Source organism: Rhineura floridana, chromosome 1, assembly GCF_030035675.1.
Source record: "Rhineura floridana isolate rRhiFlo1 chromosome 1, rRhiFlo1.hap2, whole genome shotgun sequence".
Taxonomy (NCBI): Eukaryota; Metazoa; Chordata; class Lepidosauria; order Squamata; family Rhineuridae; genus Rhineura; species Rhineura floridana.
In genome coordinates this window covers 283,605,604-283,626,297 of record NC_084480.1, presented here as the reverse complement: position 1 = coordinate 283,626,297, position 20,694 = coordinate 283,605,604, and the positions used below count along the sequence as shown (strand labels likewise).

The following is a 20,694-nucleotide window of genomic DNA, read 5'->3' as shown; positions in this document are numbered from 1 at the left end:
AGCTCCAGCACCTACCAGCATACAGCACAGAGTAGCGCCAAGACCCAAGCAAGACTTACATGGTAACTTACATGGTGGTGGGGATAAGCCATTTCGATTTAAAGTGCCCCCCATTAATACAAAGTTCATCTCCTCAGCAGAACACTGAAAGACTTCAACGTATCGGTCCTTCATGGTCTTCTTATGGCACTTCTGAGCAGCCATAAAGGCTCGGTCTGAAGATTTCATTTGGATAAAAGCATCTCCGGAGGGACGACCCTAAGGACAAAAAGCAGGATGAGCAGCTAGAACATCATGATGTTAGCAACTGCCCAACTGTTCTAGAAATTTTTTTGCAGTAATACTAGCACCCATAAAGTTTAAATTTGGAAGTCAACCCCAACTCAAACCCCTGCTATATAGCATAATTGCAGGCTACACACTGCAGTGAGGAGAAGACGCTAGGTGTACCAAACCTGCTGAGAAAAATTGCACTCACTGGCATTGTCCAGACAACACTAAACCGTGGTTCAGAGTTACATGAGCAAGCCTTGGGTTTGAGTGCCTGTGTAGCGCAGCTATGAGGAGGTGCTTGGAAGCTTTTGTTTCCGGTTTTAATTTCAGTTTAAATGTTATGTCCCAACCCAGATGAAATGATTCATCTTAGCTTGTCCACTGAACCATAGTTAAGACTAACCACAGTTTCATATTCAGATGCAATGCTGAACTGCAATTAGTTAGAAAATGAGGTGAACGCTTCTAATTTTCACCTTGCACCTGTGATGAAGGACAGGGTTTCTATGAACTAAAGGCCTATGTATGTAATGCCAAACCATTACTTTATATTGTGTTTATAGCAGGCCACTGAAGGCTATGTTTCTAGAGCAAAAGTTGCAGTTGGATACCACACCCATAGTAGCATTCAAAGGGGCTGAAGCTATAACAATGAAATGTACGAAATAAATATTTTCTTATAGCCAAGTTATTTAGAGCAATTCTGTCTTCAAGTTATGACCACTGCAGCACCCCAACAGAGTGAACATCACTCTGCTGCACCTATTGCTGCTGCTACATAAACATAAACACCTATGAGTAATTTTGCCTTGCAAGATCAGAGCCAAGGCATATGAAACAGAACAAACTGCAGACAAGAGTCAAATGCAATTCCCTGCAGCAGATGAGTGAATATCATCTCAATGACATTATCTTCCAAGAAACAGACACAGGGAGCAGACAATGGTAGCCCAGGGGTGTAGGCAGAGGTCTGCAGAAAGGATGAGCACCTAGATGATTGCATCCCCACACTGTTACTCACACATCACCCCCTAATGAATCAGCCTAAAGTAATAGAACTTAATGTAAACCATTGTTATATTCATCGTAATAGAATATTGCACATGTAAAATTGCAGAAAATTTGCCTTGTCTGGACTTGAAGGGCTCAGGAACAAGGAGAATTTTAGTTATCTTTAAAAAAAATTACAACAATTGGGAGGATTGTAGTACACAAACACATAGTAGGTTTGCCAAAAAAGAGGTCAGAGAAATCAAAGTAGTACTTCTGAGGACAATCATGATCAAAATACAAACCTAAAAGCCTAGTTGAATGGTCTACACTCATTTTCCATACTCGTTGTGGCATTTTTCAGTGTACATTTGGAGGAGTACAATAGCCTCATTACTTCAGTCTGCAAAAAGGAGCCTTAATCATAGCCATCCAGTAAACTTCAAGCAGGATTTTGAACCTATTTCTTCAGTATCAAAACACTGCTGCAGCTTACAGAATAGAAGGCACCAAGACAGATTTTAACAGGAGTTTCAAATGTTTTCAAACATAAAGCTATCCTAACCCTGAGGCTCTAGAAGGGCACATACAATGAAAATCACTTTGGCAGTTACAAGCTGGTACATCCACTTGTGTGGCAAGAGAGAAATTTCAGATCCATCTGTAACTGACAGCTTGATCAAATATTTCAAAAAGCAAGAGAGAGATCATATCAAGAACTGCACACATTCCCTTGTGCATCCTTAAATCTGGAAACCAGTTGCAGCAAGGGGAACTATAATCCACGCAACTGGGCTAGGGAAATCTTTATTAAGAGACTAGAACAATGTTATACATCAGTGCAAACACACATTAATCACCCTCTTGATTCTCCCCCATAGTTGCAACTCCCACACTGCTGGACGACATGCTCATAAACCAGCTGCACTGTGTGTAAGTTTTGAGGCCTTAATCCCAACCCTCAACTTGTCTGTTTGCTCCTGCTGATGCCATGTTTTTAAACCTTTCTGGCTGGAGACATGAGTTAATTCTGCTTGAAGGTGAGTGTAAAAAGAACAGCAACAAAGGCACGACTGTTTGCTTTGGACAAGGAGGGATTCATGTCAAAGCATTTTTTTAAAAAAACACCTTTCCACTAAGCTCTTGGAAGTTTCACCAAACAATCATTATGCTTCAAAAGAAACAAAGGAATAACTTTTTTTTTCATTGCTCTTAAGCAGCAACATCCATGTTGAGCAACAGTCTGCCAGAATTCTCAGAACCTATGTACCCAGAAGTCACTGTGAAGAGCACAGCCTAAAATAGTTTCCTGCTATGTCCTAAAAGGAATAAATGCAGAACATTGTTCCAAGCCATGCTTGCAGTCAATGTGACACCCATGCAATTTCTACATTGCCAGGTAGGAGTTGGGGAACATCCCTGGCAGCTGCAAGGCAGCCGAGAAAGTCCTTTCTGCATCCAACCAGCAGCATGTCAACAGTACAACAACTCTATCCCATAACCAACCAACCACTAGAGGCTGCAGGAGCAGTGCCCAGCTGGCACCATGACAAGATGGAGGCACAAACGTAGACATTTGTGAATCCTGCTCAAAACAGTAGCCAAGCACATAGGGCCACCCCTGTTTTAATAGCTGCTTGAGCGGAAGCCATTGCAGCATTCCTGCTTTAGTCCTCCTAGGACAGCCTCTTATAAAAGCCAAGTATTTTATACAGAAAGCACACAGGAGAGGAGTTTGGTACACCTTATCTTGCCCCCGCCCCTCTGCCCAGTGCACAGCACTTTGCAAGCTCCAGCAATCAGCTGACCATCAGCGCCTGCAACCCCCCCCCTTTGACTCTACTGCTTTCTTTACCTGTCCTACACCTGAAGTCATATGTAGGGCAGGTGGGTGTGGCGTGGCCAATATGGCCTCTGGAACTTTTTATATGCATCTTAGTAGTAATTCATATATATGCTTTTACTCATACTCAATTTTGGCCTTTAGTCTACCTCTTGAGGTTGGGTTTTGTATTTCTTTTTCTTTGGCTGCATTCACACCATACATTTAAAGTGCTATTATTTCACTTTAAACAGCCATGGCTTTCCCCCAAAGAATCATGGGAAGTGTAGCTTGTTAAGGGTGCTGAGAGGAGATCCCTATTCCCCTCACAGAGCTAGTTTTCAGAGTGGTTTCACAATCAATCCCTCTTCCCAGGGAACTCTGAGTATTGTAGCTCTGTGAAGGGAATAGCAGGTCTCTTAACAACCCTCAGCTCACTTATCAAGCTACACCTCCCTGGATTCTTTGGGAGAAGCCATGGCTATTTAATGTGGAATAATAGCACTTTAAATGTATGGTATGGATGTGGCCTTTGTTACCTCTGGGACCAAATGGACAGGCCTGATGGACCTAATCTGGCCCACAGAGTAGAGGTGCCCCACTATGTGCTTTACACCAAACAAGGTGGATTGATGATTACCCTTTCCTTCACTTACCTGGTGATTTAACACCATGTGAACCCCATGAGTTCTGATATCTCCAGAAAACTCCCCCAAGAAACCCAAAATGTCCTCTATAGTGGCAGCATAGGGAAGGCCACGCAGCCGTATGCAGTCCCTGACGTTGGTAGGAGGTACAAATTGCTGAGGTAATACAGGAAGGATGGACGGAGTTGGGAGAGGAATAAGAGGAGCAGATGAGTACCTGTTCAGTACCTGCAAAATAAATAAATGTAATGTCATAATCCATCTGATCGACTTTCATATGTTTTGGAAAATAATCTGTACCACCATTACAATTTTGTTAAAATCATTACAAGCTCCCATTTAACTAGAAGTCAAGCAAAGCAGAGAACCCTTTGTCCAATCACTCCCCCTATCTGCACTATACATTTTATTTTTTACGTTTATATCCCACATTTTCTTCAAAGACCTCAAGGTGGCGTACAGGGTTTTCCCCCTCCTCATTTAACCACCACAACAACCCAGTGAGCTTCATAAATGAGTGGGGATTTGAACCCTGGTCTCCCAGGTCCTAGTTCAACACTCTAACCACTACACCACTTTGGTATCATACCACAGTCATGGCTTCTCCCAAAGAATCCTGGGAACTGTAGCTTGGTAAAGGGTGCTGAGAGTGGTTATAGTTCATAGAGCTACAATTCCCAGAGTGATTTAACAGTCAGTCCCTCTTACCAGGGAACTCTAGAAACTGTCACTCTAGGAACACAGAAAGCTGCCTTATACTGAATCAGACTGTTGGTACATCTAGCTCAGTATTATCTACACTTACTGACAGTGGCTATCCAGGGTTTCAGGCAGGATTCCCTCCCAGCCCTATCTGGTGATGCCGGGGATTGAACTTGGGGCTTTCTGCATGCAAGGCAGATGCTCTACCACTGAGCTATGGCTCTTCCCTACTCTGTTGGGGGGATAGGGGTCTCCTAACAGTGCCCTTTAACAAACTACAGTTCCTAGGATTCTTTGGGGGAAGCCATGACTGTTTAAGCGGTGTGATACTGCTTTAAATGTATAGTGCAGATGGGGCCTAAGTGAGCAGCTGGTACACGGGCACAAAGGGGCCAACACAGAAAGCAGGGGTGGCTCCCTACCGGCAAGAGGAATCTCAAGGTAGGCAGGAAGATACTGTCCTTTTGAAAGGACTCTTTCATTCCAAAATTGGTAGGGTTGAAGGCTGTGCGGAGCACACTGTCGCCAAATGCGGGCAAGTAGAGTGCAGCGCAGAGGTGCAAACTTTCAGACCGCCAGGGTGAGGACTCAGTCCTGCCATTTTAGACAACATTTTGATGACGTTTTTACACCGCTGGTTTTAACTGCTGTCTGAAATAGGTTAGCTCTTTAAAAGTGTATTATTGTTGAGAGCCACCTTGGGCTCTCTTTAGGGAGGAAGGGCAAACTATACATTGGAGGACTTCCTTCCAGCATGAGGCCTAAAGGAGAACATGGAGGGTGGGTGAACACAGACCATTGGGCACATAATACTGTATGTTGTCCAAGCTCGATACCATTACTCTTAGAAGTTTTGGAAATGTAAAAGGAGGAATGCTCCCTCCCATCTGCAGGGATGGTAGCACCACTGACCTCCAATAAACCCCTTTTCTATGATCCATTTCACTCCAAGGGCATTTTTTCAAGGGTCCCCATTTGTTAGAATGAAACCAGAAAGAGGCTACTAAATGATGTATTTGTATGCTACAAGGACTCTTTCCATTCACCGAGTCTGCAATTTCACATTCTTGCATTATGCTTCTCCCAAATTACAGGCCATTGTATCAAGGTGTTGTAGCTGAGATTCAAATGCACAATTTTGAGCAAGGCTTAAAAAGTGACACAGTGCTCCTCGCTTCACTCCTCTGACAGTTTTATGAAACTGCCTGCAGCTGAAGCTCAGAAACACCCACATCTATCAAATTCCAACCGCAATGTTTTGCTCAAATTGCACTGAGCTGGTTGGAGTTTAGGTTTAGCAGTGCTGTTTTTATAAAGGATGTAAGATTTTTATTTAATCTATTTTATATTTCTCTTAATGAATGTTGTATGCTCTGTTGTAAGCTGCCCTATGAATTTTTATTGACACTGAAATCGGTCACACCGAATGTGCAAGCTTTGTATTTCAAAAACCTAAAAATCTGTTTTTTCATCAATGGATTGTGTGAAAGTCACACTGCTTATGCAGCTGGTGTGGTGCAGTGGCTAGTGTTGGGTTTTCCAAGTCCAGGCCCAAGTTTAAGATCCTGCTCAGCTATGCAGCTCACCTAAGTAATGGGAAGGGCCATAGCTCAGTGGTAGAGCATCCACTTTGCAATGCAGAAACTTACAGGTTCAGTCCCTGGCATATCTAAGTAGGGCTGGGAGAGGATCCTGCCTGAAATTCTGGAGAGCTGCTGCAATCAGTGTAGACCATATTGAGTTAGCTGGACCAAAGGTCTGATTCAGTAGAAGGAACCTTCCTAGGGCTGTTGAAGGAGGGCAAAAGTACATTTTGAGGAATGGGATACATGGACCTTACTTCTTCCCTCTCTTGCTACGAATTGTGTTTTCCTTAGCTGCTTATGATCTCAAGGCAAATAGATAATGTTGGCAGGAAAGCTATAGTATTAAGTACAAATTCCATAAACAGTAGCAATGGTCACATGTACATCAAGATCCAATGAACTCCCTGCCACTCCAACTGCTACATGCAGCACCAGGAGCTATGTGCATACTGAAAACATTCTAATCCAAGTTGTCAGCTTTGAGAGCATTGGTCACCTGTTAACCTGAAAAAGGGGCTGAATACAGAGTAGACAGTAATGATATGACTGATGGGCAAGCACAGAAGATGTGTCCGTGCAGTGGCATGTGTATAGCCCACCTTCCCCAATTTTGGGCTCTCCAGATGTTTTGGACTACAATTCCCATCACTCCCAGCCAGCACAGCAGGTTAAAGAAGGCTGCCGTTGTTCAATGTTGTGCACTGGTATGCAGAGATTGAAGGCAAGGACTCTATCTACTAGATAGGTGCAATTTCAAACCTGGGGTGCTAAAGCAGCAAGCAAGGCCTCATAGCAGGGCTACTTAGGCCTACTTCGCTCCCAACGACTCCAAACCTGTACATGACTACCTGGCAGTAAGCCCCATTGAACTCAGTCAGCCTTACTTCTGAGGAGACATGGGGCAGTGGAGACATGGTGCTATAAAATAAAGCCAGTATCGCCTCATCAAGATAATCCAGACACTATTATCAAGAAAAGTTGAGTTTTGTAATATGTACACTGGGGTGCAGAACCTGTGGCCCTCCAGATGATGTTGAATTCCCTACTCCTATCAGTCCCAGCCAGTATGACCAATGGTCAGGGATGATGGGAGGTGAAGTCCAACAACATCTGGAAGCTGCCACAGGCTCCCCATTCCTGATGTACAGTAGCAGCAAAATGTCTTGTATCGGCTCTGGACCCAACACTGAATGAACTCCTGCTAGGCCTGCCACCCATGCACATTTGTCCCATACAGCTTTGGTCTCAAGAGAGATTCCTTTTAGTCTTAGCCTCTCAGATCATGACATTAATTAAGCCCTTGCACTCACCTGCTGGACCTCAGCGGCTGTACTCCTGAAGAGTTCTATGTACCTTTTACCCAACAAGTCCTTGTGTTTTTTCAATGCATTCTGTGCATATTCTTCACAAGCAAACAACACAAATGCATCCCCTGTTGGCCTACTGTCAGGATACGTCACAAAAAGAATCCCTTCTTTTCCACCAGTTACGGGACAGTGCTGACCAAAAAATGCCAACACTTCATCTGTTGTTGCATTGAACGGGAGGCCCCGCATCCGAAGAATCACTTGGTTCTCTTTAGACAGGAACTGAGCTACTTCGTTAGATGTGCCTTAAAGAAGCAGGAAAGTTAAAAGATGAGATAGCCATTCATGGCCCACAGTTACAAAGGAGTGAAATAGCAACCCTCTCTGTGTGGCCTTTGGTCTTTTTAAGACCTGCAGTGATAAGAAGCTTCTTTGCTTCTAAGCTACAGCCAGAAATATCATCACATGGGACACACGCCGACACGCCTGGCAATGCAATTCCTTCAGTGGTTTGTGAGGTCCACCCTCACCTGAGGCAATGTGTTGAATTTGTTTAGTGTTCAGAGCCTGCACTCAGCTAGTGCTTTTGAGATGCTAAGCTTCTAGATCAATAAACTATTTCTATAGCCCTATCAGCATGCTTTACAGAATGCAAGAGAATTCGGCTCTGTCCCAAGGTACTTGCAATTTCATTTTATGGCTTATCAGCAGCTAGGAAATTTTCCATGACCATCATTGTAGCTACAGGGCTTTTATACAATTACTCAGTGTTTTGAAAGGACTTGTGGGAAAGGCAGACAATCCCCAGCTCCCAGTAGTGGGATTAAAACCCCCCCAAAACTAACTTGACTCCTCATGCGGGGCTTTGGGAAGGGGCCATAGCTCAATGGTAGAACATTTGATTTGCAAACAGAGGGTGCTCAGTTAAATCCTGGCATCTCCAGCTACAACAATGAATGGGGAACCTGTGGCTGTCCAGAGGTTGTTGGGACTCCAGTTCCCAGCAGCCCCTACCAGCATGGCCAGTGGTCAGGGATGAAGGCAGTTGTAGTCCAACAGCATCTGGAGGGCCACATATCCCCCATCCCTGAGTTACAAGGACATCTTCAGCAGATGAATAACAGATTGTTTGACTATAGTATTGAGTAGAGAAAGATTTGAAGTGCTACCGAATTCTGTTTGGATAAAGCTTCTGCAGTGGTATGATTTGGAATAAGAATCAGGAACAACAGTTCTTCCTGTTGGCAAGAGAAACTTCTAGGGCATGCCCAATGTTACATCATTTTATCTATATATGATCATACTAATATAATCCTTGATGATACTTTGATCTGACTCAGTTTAGTCCTTTATTTACATAGATATTACATATAGATATAAGGCTAGAGTAGTATGATCAAAGGCTATACGTTGGAGCAGTGGGCATGCAATAGAACTTTCTCTTGCCAACAGAAATAACTCTTATTCCAAATCATAGTATTGCAGAAGCTCTATTCAAACAGAATTCAGCCCCCTCAATGAGCCACTTTCGACAGGCAAGTGGGATCACCCATCTGTCAGTCATTTGACATAATGATAGCAGGTAACTGATCAGGTTCTGCCCACCTGTCAAAGATGGCCCATGGGGTGAAGAGAGATAGAGAGCAGGACTGAACTCTCATGTATTAGCTGATGAGGGGGGGCTTCAATCCTGCAGAGTTCGGCTGGACACACTAGTTCCCCGCAGGGAACTAGCACGCTCAGCTGAACCAAACAGGAGTAACCTGCCCCCTCCACCCATCAGGGTGACATCACCTGTTCATAAGGATGAAATCACATGATTGACAGGTGGGCATGGTTTATGAAAAATGGCCTCACAAGCCAAACTGGAACCCCTGGTGGGCTGAAATTGGCTTGTGGGCTGCAGGTTCACCACCCTTGCATTAACACAATAAAATGATAATATAAAATCTATCACTGAAGCTGTTTAGCCTACGTTATAGTAAAAGAACAATTACCTCCAGCAATTTTCAAGAAGTCCTCACCAGTTGCTTTGTACACCTGGGAAAGAAAAAGAAGACATTACTACACTTGGACAAGCCCTTTCCACAGTTTCATCCAAATACAGATTTTGGAGCTTGATCAACATACCTCAATATACCGGTTCCCCATGTGATGCTTGTGTCTTTGCAATGCTAGATCTCTGTGCTCTTCACTTACAAACCTTATAAGAGCTTCTCCGTTCCTCCTGCCTTGTGCATTGAGGCAAAGTGCAGCCCCACCTCTAAAGAGTTAGACAAGCACACAGAGGCAGCAATAAGTCACACGAAACATACTTGCTTCCAAAACCCATACTTGTACAAATAAAAGTAAACACTTTTAGGTATTCCTGGGTGCATTCACACCTTCCTTTTAAAAACAGTAGTTGTCACTTCCATGTGAACTTCACCAGTAAGGTATTTCACTTTTAAATGTTCACATTTTTTATTAAAAACATTTTTTTAAAAAACAATGCCTACTCAAGCACCTTTTTAATCAACAAAAAGTTTTTTGAGTTTTTTAAAAGCTAACTAAAACATAGCTACCCTAAAAAGCAAGAAATTTGCATAATTGCATACAGCCTAGCTACTCCTGTTACAGAATGTGGGTGCTCTGTGCAGAAGTTTAATTTCATTTTTTTTAAAAAAACCCTCAAGGGTAAACCTGATTCACATACCCAGATTATATGCATAAAGAAGGTCTGTAAAAGGCCCTTTAGCCCCAACTATTTCCAAACAGGAAGATGGAAGCCATCACACTTTACTCCTGCACCATCAGTACTGCCTCTTTACAGCAATTTCTTCTAGAATGTTGATGAAACTATTGATGGTTTTTTTTCCCGCAATTGAGTAACTTACTTATCAGTAATTCATTAAGACAGCAGTGGGAAATTTTCAGCCCATAGGTGCAAATAGGCCTAGCAGGGGTCCTAATTTAGCCTGGGAGGCTGTTCCCCCTAAACCACACCCACTTGCCCTACACCTGATCTCATATGAAATCAGGTAAGGACAAGTAAAGATGCAGCTGCAAAGGAACAAGCAGAGGCCTAAAGTGCTGTCAATGGACCCCTTCAAAATTGTTCTTCGCAGACAGCTTTGCTGGTCTGCAGAGGAAAAAATATGTTTTCAGGCAAAGTTTGAATCCAAACTGTACCTGCAAGCAGAAAAAGTGGGTCTCTCTGTCGACACAATCAGATGATCACCACCAATAGCGAACCCCTTTGAAGTTGTCTCCTGATGTCATGATAACACCCGGTGATTGACAGCTGGGGCCCCACCCATCTCCCGAAGTGGTCCACAGGGGTTGGGGAAGGGCAGAATCTGGCCCAAGGTTTAGCACAACGGGGTGGAATTCCCATCCCTTTTTCTTAGCTGAGAGCTGGGGAGGAGGGCAAGGGCTTGCCACTAAAACAGTGGTGTTGAGTCTCAAGCTCAATATGCCAGCAGACTCTGCCCTCTCCCCTCTGGGGCAGGTAGGGTCATGGCAATTACAAACTTAGACTTGTTACCAAGGGCAGCCCATATGTTCTCCTGAATATAGTTTGAGAACATAGCTGGAGGTAAAAAAAAAAAAACTAAATGAGAGAACTAACTTGGCAATGTTCAGGCCTTTGAAGAACCTAGCAACGTCCTGGTCTGATGACTGCCATGGCAAACCTCTTGCTCGGATTACAGTGTTATCATCTACAAGCTCCATCTTGCTGCTGTAGATCAAATAGAAGGACATACATTTAAAGCTTCCTCATCATCATGAACCATGACTTGAGCTAAGGATATTTTTCATAGGCTTAAATCCACATTCTTCTTCAAAATACTTTCCAAACAAATTAAGTGAAAGACTTTTAAAAAATTGACCAGTTTTTAACTTATGGGTTTGTCCTCCAGTATGTTGTAGCCTTCAATAATAGAAATAGAGAAAATGAAGTGCTAATGTCACTATCACTAGGCTAATGATGTTTTGGATAGGGCGCCTGTTGCAGTCTTGCTGCCCTTGTCTTTCTTTCTTACCTTGTTTTCCCCTTTATCTTGTTTTAGATTGTAAGCTCCTTGCAGGTAGGGAAAAGTATTTGTGACTTGGTAATTCTGTATGGTATCATATGCACTGATGATGCAATGCAAGTTCATAGGTAGAGATGAAAATTGCCATGCATGGTGGAGTGGTTAGAATGTTGAACTAGGACCACAAAGTCCCATGTTCTAATCCCCACTCAGCTCTGAGAAACCGTCTTCGACAGGACACTGTGCATATACTACAGCAGGGATGGAGAACCTGTGGTCCTCCAGATACTGTTGGAACAACAAATCCCATCATCCCTGACCACTGGCCATATTGTCTGGGGCTAATAGAAGTTGCAGTTCATCAGCATCTGGAGGGCCAGAGGTTCCCCATCCATGAACTACAGCAGCAGTGAGGAACCTCCACCCAGAGGGTCCCAGTTAGGCCTGCAGGGCCATTTCCCTCATACTACACCCACCTGCTCCACACCTGACATTAGCCAACTGGTGCTGAGAAGGAGACCTTTTGAAGCTGCCACTTGAAGTCATAACAATGTCCAGTGATGGACAGGTGGGAAAGGCTGCCTACCTGTCAAAGATGGCCTGTTGGGGGACATACACATCCAGCCTACTGGCTGGATCCAATTCCCCACCCTTGAGCTACAGTATTCTAAGGAAAAATAGCGGCCAGCACTGGGGCTGGACAAGTCTCATCAGGGTCTATTAGCTCAAATATGCAGCTGCAAGTTTTAATAGCAGATTAGATTCAAAATTAAGAGAAACACTTAGCTTCCCTCCCCCATCTTAAAAAAAACACCAGTATGTTCTTACCAGGTTCCACTTTCAAATTTGTAGTTTACCCTTTCTGGATCTGAAAACCTGTGATCTACAAAACACAGCAGCACAAAGTTAGCAACATGTCTAGACCCAAGGTAATACCTTCCAACATGTCGCCAAGAAAAACCAGGGAACAATTGCATACCTTTTAAAAATACTCCTTGTACCAAGATCACTGCATGAGGATCCTTCTCTCTTCCTCCACACACCCTCAATAATTACCCATTAAAGAGGACTCTTGTCTGCCAGCCATGCCTGTCCTGGAGCTGCTTCTGAAGGAAGTATGTTTTTAGTAAGCCCTCTTTGTGCATTACTTGCGCAGAAGGGCAACTATGGGGCTACGGGGCTCTGCATTTAGTCCCCGCCCCCAAGGCTCTGTGGCTCCTCCCAGTCTCCCCCCCCAATGCCAGGAGAGATTGCATTTAAAGCAAGGAGCCTTTTATATCCATGTGGGCTCCCCATGCTATTTAGAACCCTCAGGCTAAACATGCAGCCCCACAGATTCTTTGCATCTGTGCTGTCCCTTCACATAAGTGGAGAGGACTACAGCAGAACCTGGGAGCTGTGTGGCCTTCCAGATGTTGCTGGACTCCAATTCCCATCATGCCTGACAGATGGCCACACAGGCTGGGGCTGATGGGAGCTGGAGTCCATCAATATCTGGAGAGCCACAGCTACCCTACCACTGCACTGAAGTTTCCCTTTTTATCCAGTTGATTTTTAAGTTTATATCAAACGTTTTGGAAGTCTAGTGCAAAATGTTTTATCTTGCAACAGAACTGGCTCAGTAACCTTTACTACATGGATAGTAACTGGGGAAGGGAGGAAGTTAAGGCACACCTGCATATCATAAACTTTTTTTGTCTTCGATAATAAAAAAGAGGTAATCCTGAAAATAATTTGAACAAACTACAAAGATTTACCAGAAACAAGCACCAGAAAACTGGGAGCAGGTGAAATCTGAATTAAGCACTCCCTCCCCAAATTTGCTTACTGTATGGTTCCAAAATTAGGGTTAAAATGACGTTTCCCATGTCTTCCACCTGAGATACTCCAAAATGCTGTGCTGCACCGTTCTCGTCAAGATTCAGATCTGAGCACTGGTGTTAAGTCAAGAATCTTAAAGAAGTAATTTAAAACAGATTGTGCTTCACAGTCAGTTATAAGTAATTCAACCTGAATTGATTCCCTGTGGTGTTCATTCCTAGGACTAATATACTCATGTACTTTACTTTTAAGGATCTGCCCAGCCACCCTACTATTAAAAGAGGAATTAGAAACCTAAGAGCTGAAAGTGTACAAACGAGAAATATTTAATAATCTTGGTGAGATCACACACACGCACACACACACGACTTTTAAGCTTCAAACAAATTTCCTCTCGATATTGGAACAATGAAGTTAATCACTAAAGCCATGCATTTATGACAGTAACTAACAAAACAATTATGCTTCATTAGCCATTGTAATCAATATAAATACACAAACACACAGTATAAACAGCAACTTCTATATATGACCTTATGATAGAACTAAATAGATCTGCTACACTCCTGATGTTTATTTTTTTAAAAAAACCCAATGAACACAAAATAAGTCTGTAAATTATCAGGTGTTAGAATGCCATAGAAGTATTTTCACAATTACTTATTTTCCTATACACAATAATTTTGTTCCCAGTTATTCATAATTAACTGCTTTGTCATTACGCGGCTGCATTTTAGTTTTAGCCATTGGTCTGCACATCATCATTACATTTTTTCCTCTTTGCTGTTTCAAACAGAAGATTAGAGGGTGTTTCTTTTTAGCTGTAATCACTCTTGCTCCTGTAGATTATCAACCACAGTTCATTTCTTTCTTTCTACACAATTCCTCAAATTGCAAGTGTTTTTCTTAACTGCAGCATGGGTTAAAACTGAAATACGACACACTTGATGAAGTCAGAGTCTAGACTCAGCAAATTTGTGACTAGCATTTATCCTTTCCCACAAACCATTAACATCTCAAAGCCAATGCAAAAGATTCAGTAAAAGAGGCAGGTGAAGGTCTCTTTCCAAATGCTCTTCAAGAGACAAACTCTCTGCAAATGAAAGGGTAGCACCTCACGAGATACATTTCTACCTAGCTTTTTACCTGATGCACTAGCTATCCATGCACAAGAAGCTGGTACTGTAGAGCAGCACTGCTTAATAACCCTCTTCAAGTGTTCAGCGTGCACACACAACGGCAAAAATCAATCGAGGAAGAGGGACATATGGGGCAGCCCCACACCCAATATTGCTGGGTTCGCTGTTCCTTCTTCCAATTAGGAACCTTGGTAAGGCTAAACATGCGAAGATCAAGGGAGGCATGATGTGCCCAGCAAAATTGGGGTTGGGTGCAACACCCCCCCCGTCCCTCTACACACTTTTGCCCACCTGTGACCAGGCAGACACATCATATCACTGGTGGTATAAGTGCTAGCTCATCTCCCATAGTTTCCCCACTTTCTAGAAAACCCTTCCAGTTTATGGAATTTTACACTGAGGAAGGAGCCTTTAGATGCTGCCAGCATCCTTAGTGGCACAGTGCTAGATGCACTGAACCATGTACTTTCTCCAAACATTTGAATGGGATCTCCAAAGTATTAACCCAAACGAGTCATGTATGAATTCTATCTCCAAGTATGCTCACATTGGCTGTGTAATGGTTTCTGCATGTTTGACTCAAGAGAACAGCAGAATGTGTCCTCTGAGGCACATTATTTATGGATAGCTGTGCAAGCTTGATTCACTCCACCCTTGAGGCATTTGCAACCATGAACTGGCTGAGCAAGTTTGCAGCTAGAGAGCTGCAATGAATTATTTTAAGGACAGAGAACGCAGATAGTGTATTTTACAGGTAAGCTGAAACACACAAATCCTCAGCTCATTGGTCAGTGTGCTGAAAAGATCTCAAACTGAAGAACCAGGCAGATAGCAAACAAGTCAGTACTTTATCACTGATAACTACAACACAATGGATAACTGGCTCAGCAGCAACATATCTAAGACTGATGAACAAGTTACAGCAGATCAAGTGGACATGAGTCAGCAACATGATGCTGCAGCACAAAAGGCCAATGTCATGACAGGAGCATTGCTGCCAAGTAAAAGCACTCAACATTAGTTAGATCTCGTTTGGAATCCTGCATTCAGTTCTACATATTAGAGCCCAAGAGATTTCTCCCACAGCTATATTAGTTATCACAACATAGTTCTACATTGGCATAAACAAAATAAAACTATCTTAACGAGCGTTAAGTAACAAAATTATGAGAAGTTAATCAAAACAAAATATTTAAATAAAGGCTTAACAGAAGGAAATACTAAATCATACCTACCTATATTAATCCAAATTATAAAAACACAACTTCAGTACTTTAACCACTTATTTTTTTAATATAAACCACGCATAGTCATGTCTATCTACCATGGGGCCTCTTCATAAATATTATTATAAACACATAACTCTTATTAGGTTCAAAACCATCTCTGTTACTATAATCAACACATTTCTGCCATTTTACTAAATAATTATTATGTCTGTCCTCCTTCTCAGTATTTTAAAGTTTTTAAAACTGTGTCAGTTAGGCCATGACACCAAAACCCCAAATTTTAATCAATCCATTCTCTGATTTTAGGTATAGTTTGTAAGCTCCAATATTTTGTGTAAAGAATACTGGCCGCAGCAAGCATGTAAGAAACTTTTTTCTTTTCTTTTCTGGCCTAACGGATTGTTTCATGTAATTTAATAAAAGGAATATAGGCCTCACATCCTAAAATTTTTCTATCTTGAATTTTTATTATCTTCCAATATTTGTTTCCCACATTTCTACCACATATGGAAAAAATCATCTCTTTCATCTTGACATTTCCAGCATGGAGATGAATAATTTTTATTAATTTTGTTTCTTTTTCCTGGAGTGATGTACCAACTGCACATGATTTCAAAGCAATTTTCTCTTATGTTAATGTTCAAAGAGCATTTATAAACTGATTTCCAAAGGTTTTCCCAGAATCCAAAGGAATATTTTCCCCAATATTTTGTATTCATTTCATCAAGTATTCTTTGATATGTTCTGGTTCTGTGTCATATTTAAGAAGTAGTAAATTTTTCTAATCTATGTTTATTTGTTTTTATAAGTAGTTTTTCAAATTCTATAAACTCTCTTAGCTATAATTGTTTTCTAAGATGTTCCTGTACTAATTACCTTATTTGGAAATATTCAAACCAACTGAGATTTTTACCTTGGAATTTTCTTTTTATTTCTGAATATGAGATCATAGAACCCTGTCCTATAAGGTCTCTAAACCTAGAATGTTATTTTTCCACATTTGAAAAACCATCCCAATAATTCTTTTCATCTTATCTATTACTGATTCCAATGGGGATGGGCCTGGATTCAGTAATGGTTCATACCAATCCAAAACCTTTAACAAATCTCTTATCAAGAAATCTATTATTTGTACACTCCATTCTAAGCCCCGTATTATCCCAGTGTAATTAATGTAATGAAACCCCAATGATGATGAATTGTTCAAACTGTGAAATATCAGTATATGGTTCTATAATCCAATCAGCTAGCCAGTTTATGCAATTTGGAGCATATAATAATTTTAAAATTAGAATGTGGAGACAACCAGGACTTTGGCTGTATGATCAGCATAATACATTCCTTGTTTCTCTGATCTGGGCTGATTGCAGGTGTTGCCACCACTCTTCATATGCTCAGGGGCACATTATTATTATTATTATTATATTATATTTATTAGTCGCCCATCTGGCTGGTTGACCAGCCACTCTGGGCGACGTACAAGATAAAATACATTGAACATTAAAAATTAAAACTTAAGAACCCAACAGTAAAACTTAACCCATTCCAAAGGCCTGCCGGAAAAGCCAAGTCTTCAAAGTCCGGCGGAAGCTTATCATAGAAGGGGCATGGCGGAGATCATTTGGGAGAGAGTTCCATAGGGTGGGGGCCACTATTGAAAAGGCCCTCCCTCTGGTCCTCACCAGCCTAGCTGTTTTAACCGGTGGGATCAAGAGAAGGTCTTCTGAGGCTGATCTTGTTGAGCGGCATCCCTGCCGATGCTGGAGGCGCTCCTTCAGATAGACTGGTCCAAAACCGTATAGGGATTTAAAGGTTAAAACCAACACCTTGAATTGGGCTCGGTAACCAACCGGTATCCAGTGCAACTCCATTAACACTGGAGTGATATGGTCCTGCCGGCGGCTGCCTTTGATCAGACAAGCCGCTGCATTCTGTACCAGTTGCAACTTCTGGACTGTTTTCAAGGGTAACCCCACGTAGAGCGCATTACAGTAGTCTAGGCGAGAGGTGACCAGGGCATGTACTACTGGTGGGAGCAGATGGTTGGGAAGGTAGGGGCGCAGCCTCCGTATCAGATGGAGTTGATACAGCGCCGCCCGGCTCACAGCCGAAACCTGAGCCTCCAAGGTTCAAGGATGACCCCCAGGCTGCGGACCTGGTCTTTTAGGGGCAAACAAACCCCATTAAGCACCAGGTCTGTATCCCCCAACCTTCCCTTGTCTCCCACAAACAGTACCTTGGTTTTGTCTGGATTCAGTTTCAGCTTATTCCTCCCCATACAGCCACTCACCGACTCCAGGCACTTGGACAGGGTTTCTACAGCCAACCTTGGTGAAGATTTAAATGAGAGATAGAGCTGCGTGTCATCCGCATACTGATGACACTGCAGTCCAAATCTCCTGATGATCGCCCCCAGCGGCTTAATATAGATGTTAAACAACTTCGGAGAGAGGATGGAACCCTGTGGCACCCTGCAAGTGACAGGCCAAGGGTCCGAAACCTCCTCCTCCAATGCTACTCTTTGGTACCTACCGGAGAGGAAGGAGTGGAACCACTGCAATACAGTGCCTCCCACGCCTAACCTCTCCAGGCGGTCCAAGAGGATACCGTGGTCAACAGTATCAAAAGCCGCTGAGAGATCGAGGAGGACAAGGAAGGTGCCTTCGCCCCTATCCCATGCCCTCCTCATATCATCTACCAAGGCAACCAATGCTGTTTCAGTCCCATGTCCAGGTCTGAAACCCGATTGAAATGGATCCAGATAATCTGCTTCCTCCACATGTTACCAAATTCTTCCAAGCTACACAGGAAGTGGATTGGATTGTAAAAGACCAACCCAAATTGTGTTTGCATTTTTACAAATTTGTAGGGCAATAATAATAATAATAATAATAAATAATAATAATAATAATAATAAATTTAATTTTTGTGTCGCCTATCTGGCCGAAGCCACTCTAGGCGACGTACAAACTAAAATTCAGTAAATTACAATACAATACAGATAAAATACAATAAAATCAGAACGATCATTAATCACAGCAGCATGAAATCAGTTAGGGCGATCAATAGATAATAAAATATCCCAAAAAAGTTAGCCCTCCCCGGAATTCCTGAAGGCCTGTCCAAAAAGCCAAGTTTTTAATGCCCGGTGAAATATATCCAGGGAAGGGGCATGGCGAAGATCGAATGGGAGGGAGTTCCAGAGAGTGGGGGCCGCCACTGAAAATGCCCTCTCTCTAGTCCCTACCAACCTAGCTGTTTTCGTTGGTGGGACTGAGAGAAGGCCCTGTGTGGCTGATCTGGTTGGGCAGCTTAATTTGTGGTACTGGAGGCGCTCCTTCAGATAAACTGGGCCGAGACCGTATAGGGATTTAAAGGTTAATACCAACACCTTGAATTGGGCCCGGAAAACAACTGGCAGCCAATGTAGGTGAAATAATACTGGCGTGATGTGATCACGGCGGCGGCTGTTTGTAAGCAACCGAGCCGCCGCATTCTGCACCAGTTGTAGTTTCCGGACCGTTTTCAAGGGTAACCCCACGTAGAGCGCATTGCAGTAGTCTAATCGAGAGGTGACCAGGGCGTGTACCACCAGTGGGAGCTGATGAATAGGGAGGTAGGGTTGCAGCCTCCGTATGAGATGTAATTGGTACCAAGCTGCCCGGCTCACTGCCGAAATCTGAGCCTCCATGGACAGCTTGGAATCAAGAACCACCCGAGGCTGCGGACCTGATCTTTCAGGGGTAAACTCACCCCATTAAACTGTAGGTCAACAGCACCCAACCTCCCCCTGTCACCCACAAGTAGCACCTCGGTCTTATCAGGATTGAGCTTCAGTCTGTTCCTTCCCATCCATCCACTCACGGATTCCAGGCACTTGGACAAGGTCTCCACAGCCATCTCTGGTGAAGATTTAAAGGAGAGATAGAGCTGCGTGTCATCTGCATATTGATGACATCGCAGCCCAAAACTCCTGATGATAGCTCCCAGCGGCTTTACATAGATGTTAAATAGCATGGGAGAGAGGATAGAACCCTGTGGCACTCCGCATGTGAGGGGCCAAGGGTCTGAAACCTCATCTCCCAATGCTACCTGTTGATGCCTGTCAGAGAGAAAGGAACGGAACCACTGCAAAACAGTGCCTCCTATTCCCAATCCTTCCAGGCGATCCAACAAGATACCGTGGTCGACGGTATCAAAAGCCGCCGAGAGATCCAGGAGGACAAGAAAGGTGGATTCTCCCCCGTCTAATGCCCTCCTCATATCATCCACCAGAGCGACCAAGGCTGTTTCAGTACTATGTCCAGTCCTGAAACCCGATTGGTATGGATCCAAATAATCCGTTTCATCCAAGTGTGCTGCCAAGTCTCTCAGAGAGGAGGTCAGGTCTGCTCCCCTGGTGCATTCACTATGGTGGCCCAATTTCCCTGCTTTTTAAAGTTTGATAGAAATATCTGTTGGCTATAGGTACATTCTTAAGCCGCAATGGGCTGTTTAGTGAATTTCTCTGCTTTTTAATCTGGGAGGTAAGAAATGAGATGCTGTGCAAGTTTGCTGAGAATGGATTGATAATTTGCATGCTTACTGAGTTTGGTGGGATTTGTTCCCCTGCAATCATGCTTAGGATAGGTGAAACTGACCATGGGGCGGAAAGGGGAGGGGGCAGGGGAGAAAGAAAAAGGAAGAGGGGGAGGAGAGGAAGAAGGGAGGAAGACGGGTGAGGAGAGGGGAAGGAGAGAGGGGGAAGAAAGGGAGATGAGAGGAGGAGGGGAAAGGTTTATTTGTGTGCTTATTGAGTTCAGTGGTATTTACTCCTGTACAATCATGGTTAGGAAACTGAGCACAGGGGAGGAGGTGAAGATTTAACAGTGTGGTCCCTTATCCCCAGCTCATGCCTGTTGGGGAGGAAATTATCGTTTCCAAATCACTGCAGCAGTAGAAACTGAAGATGCAATCTGGTGGGTAACCTGTGGCACTCCCAATGCTGTTAGACTTTAATGCCCATCAGAATCAGCCAGCATTGCCAATGGTCAAGGATAATGGGCGATGGAATCCCAGCAACATCTGGAGAGCCACAGGCTCCCCACCCTGGTGTAGGGAAATCTGAAGTGGTATATTGTCAAATTTGCCCCTGCAGTATCCCCAGCACAGGAGGAAAAGCA

General features: G+C 43.3%; 1 protein-coding gene across 3 annotated transcripts in view; it reads right to left on the bottom strand.

Annotated features, from left to right (window-relative positions):
• ESRP1 (epithelial splicing regulatory protein 1) overlaps positions 1-20,694 on the bottom strand; it is a 50,737-nt gene that overhangs the window by 15,500 nt on the left and 14,543 nt on the right. For 2 of the 3 annotated variants that reach the window (XM_061603137.1, XM_061603157.1), the window contains exons 5-12: positions 13,172-13,270; positions 12,172-12,226; positions 10,938-11,048; positions 9,458-9,590; positions 9,325-9,367; positions 7,331-7,632; positions 3,742-3,960; positions 60-258 (exon numbers count right to left, since the gene is read on the bottom strand). In XM_061603137.1, the coding sequence (XP_061459121.1) occupies positions 60-258; positions 3,742-3,960; positions 7,331-7,632; positions 9,325-9,367; positions 9,458-9,590; positions 10,938-11,048; positions 12,172-12,226; positions 13,172-13,270 (1,161 nt within the window). The remainder of the gene's footprint in view (positions 1-59; positions 259-3,741; positions 3,961-7,330; positions 7,633-9,324; positions 9,368-9,457; positions 9,591-10,937; positions 11,049-12,171; positions 12,227-13,171; positions 13,271-20,694) is intronic. The other variant, XM_061603147.1, reaches the window with a different exon arrangement.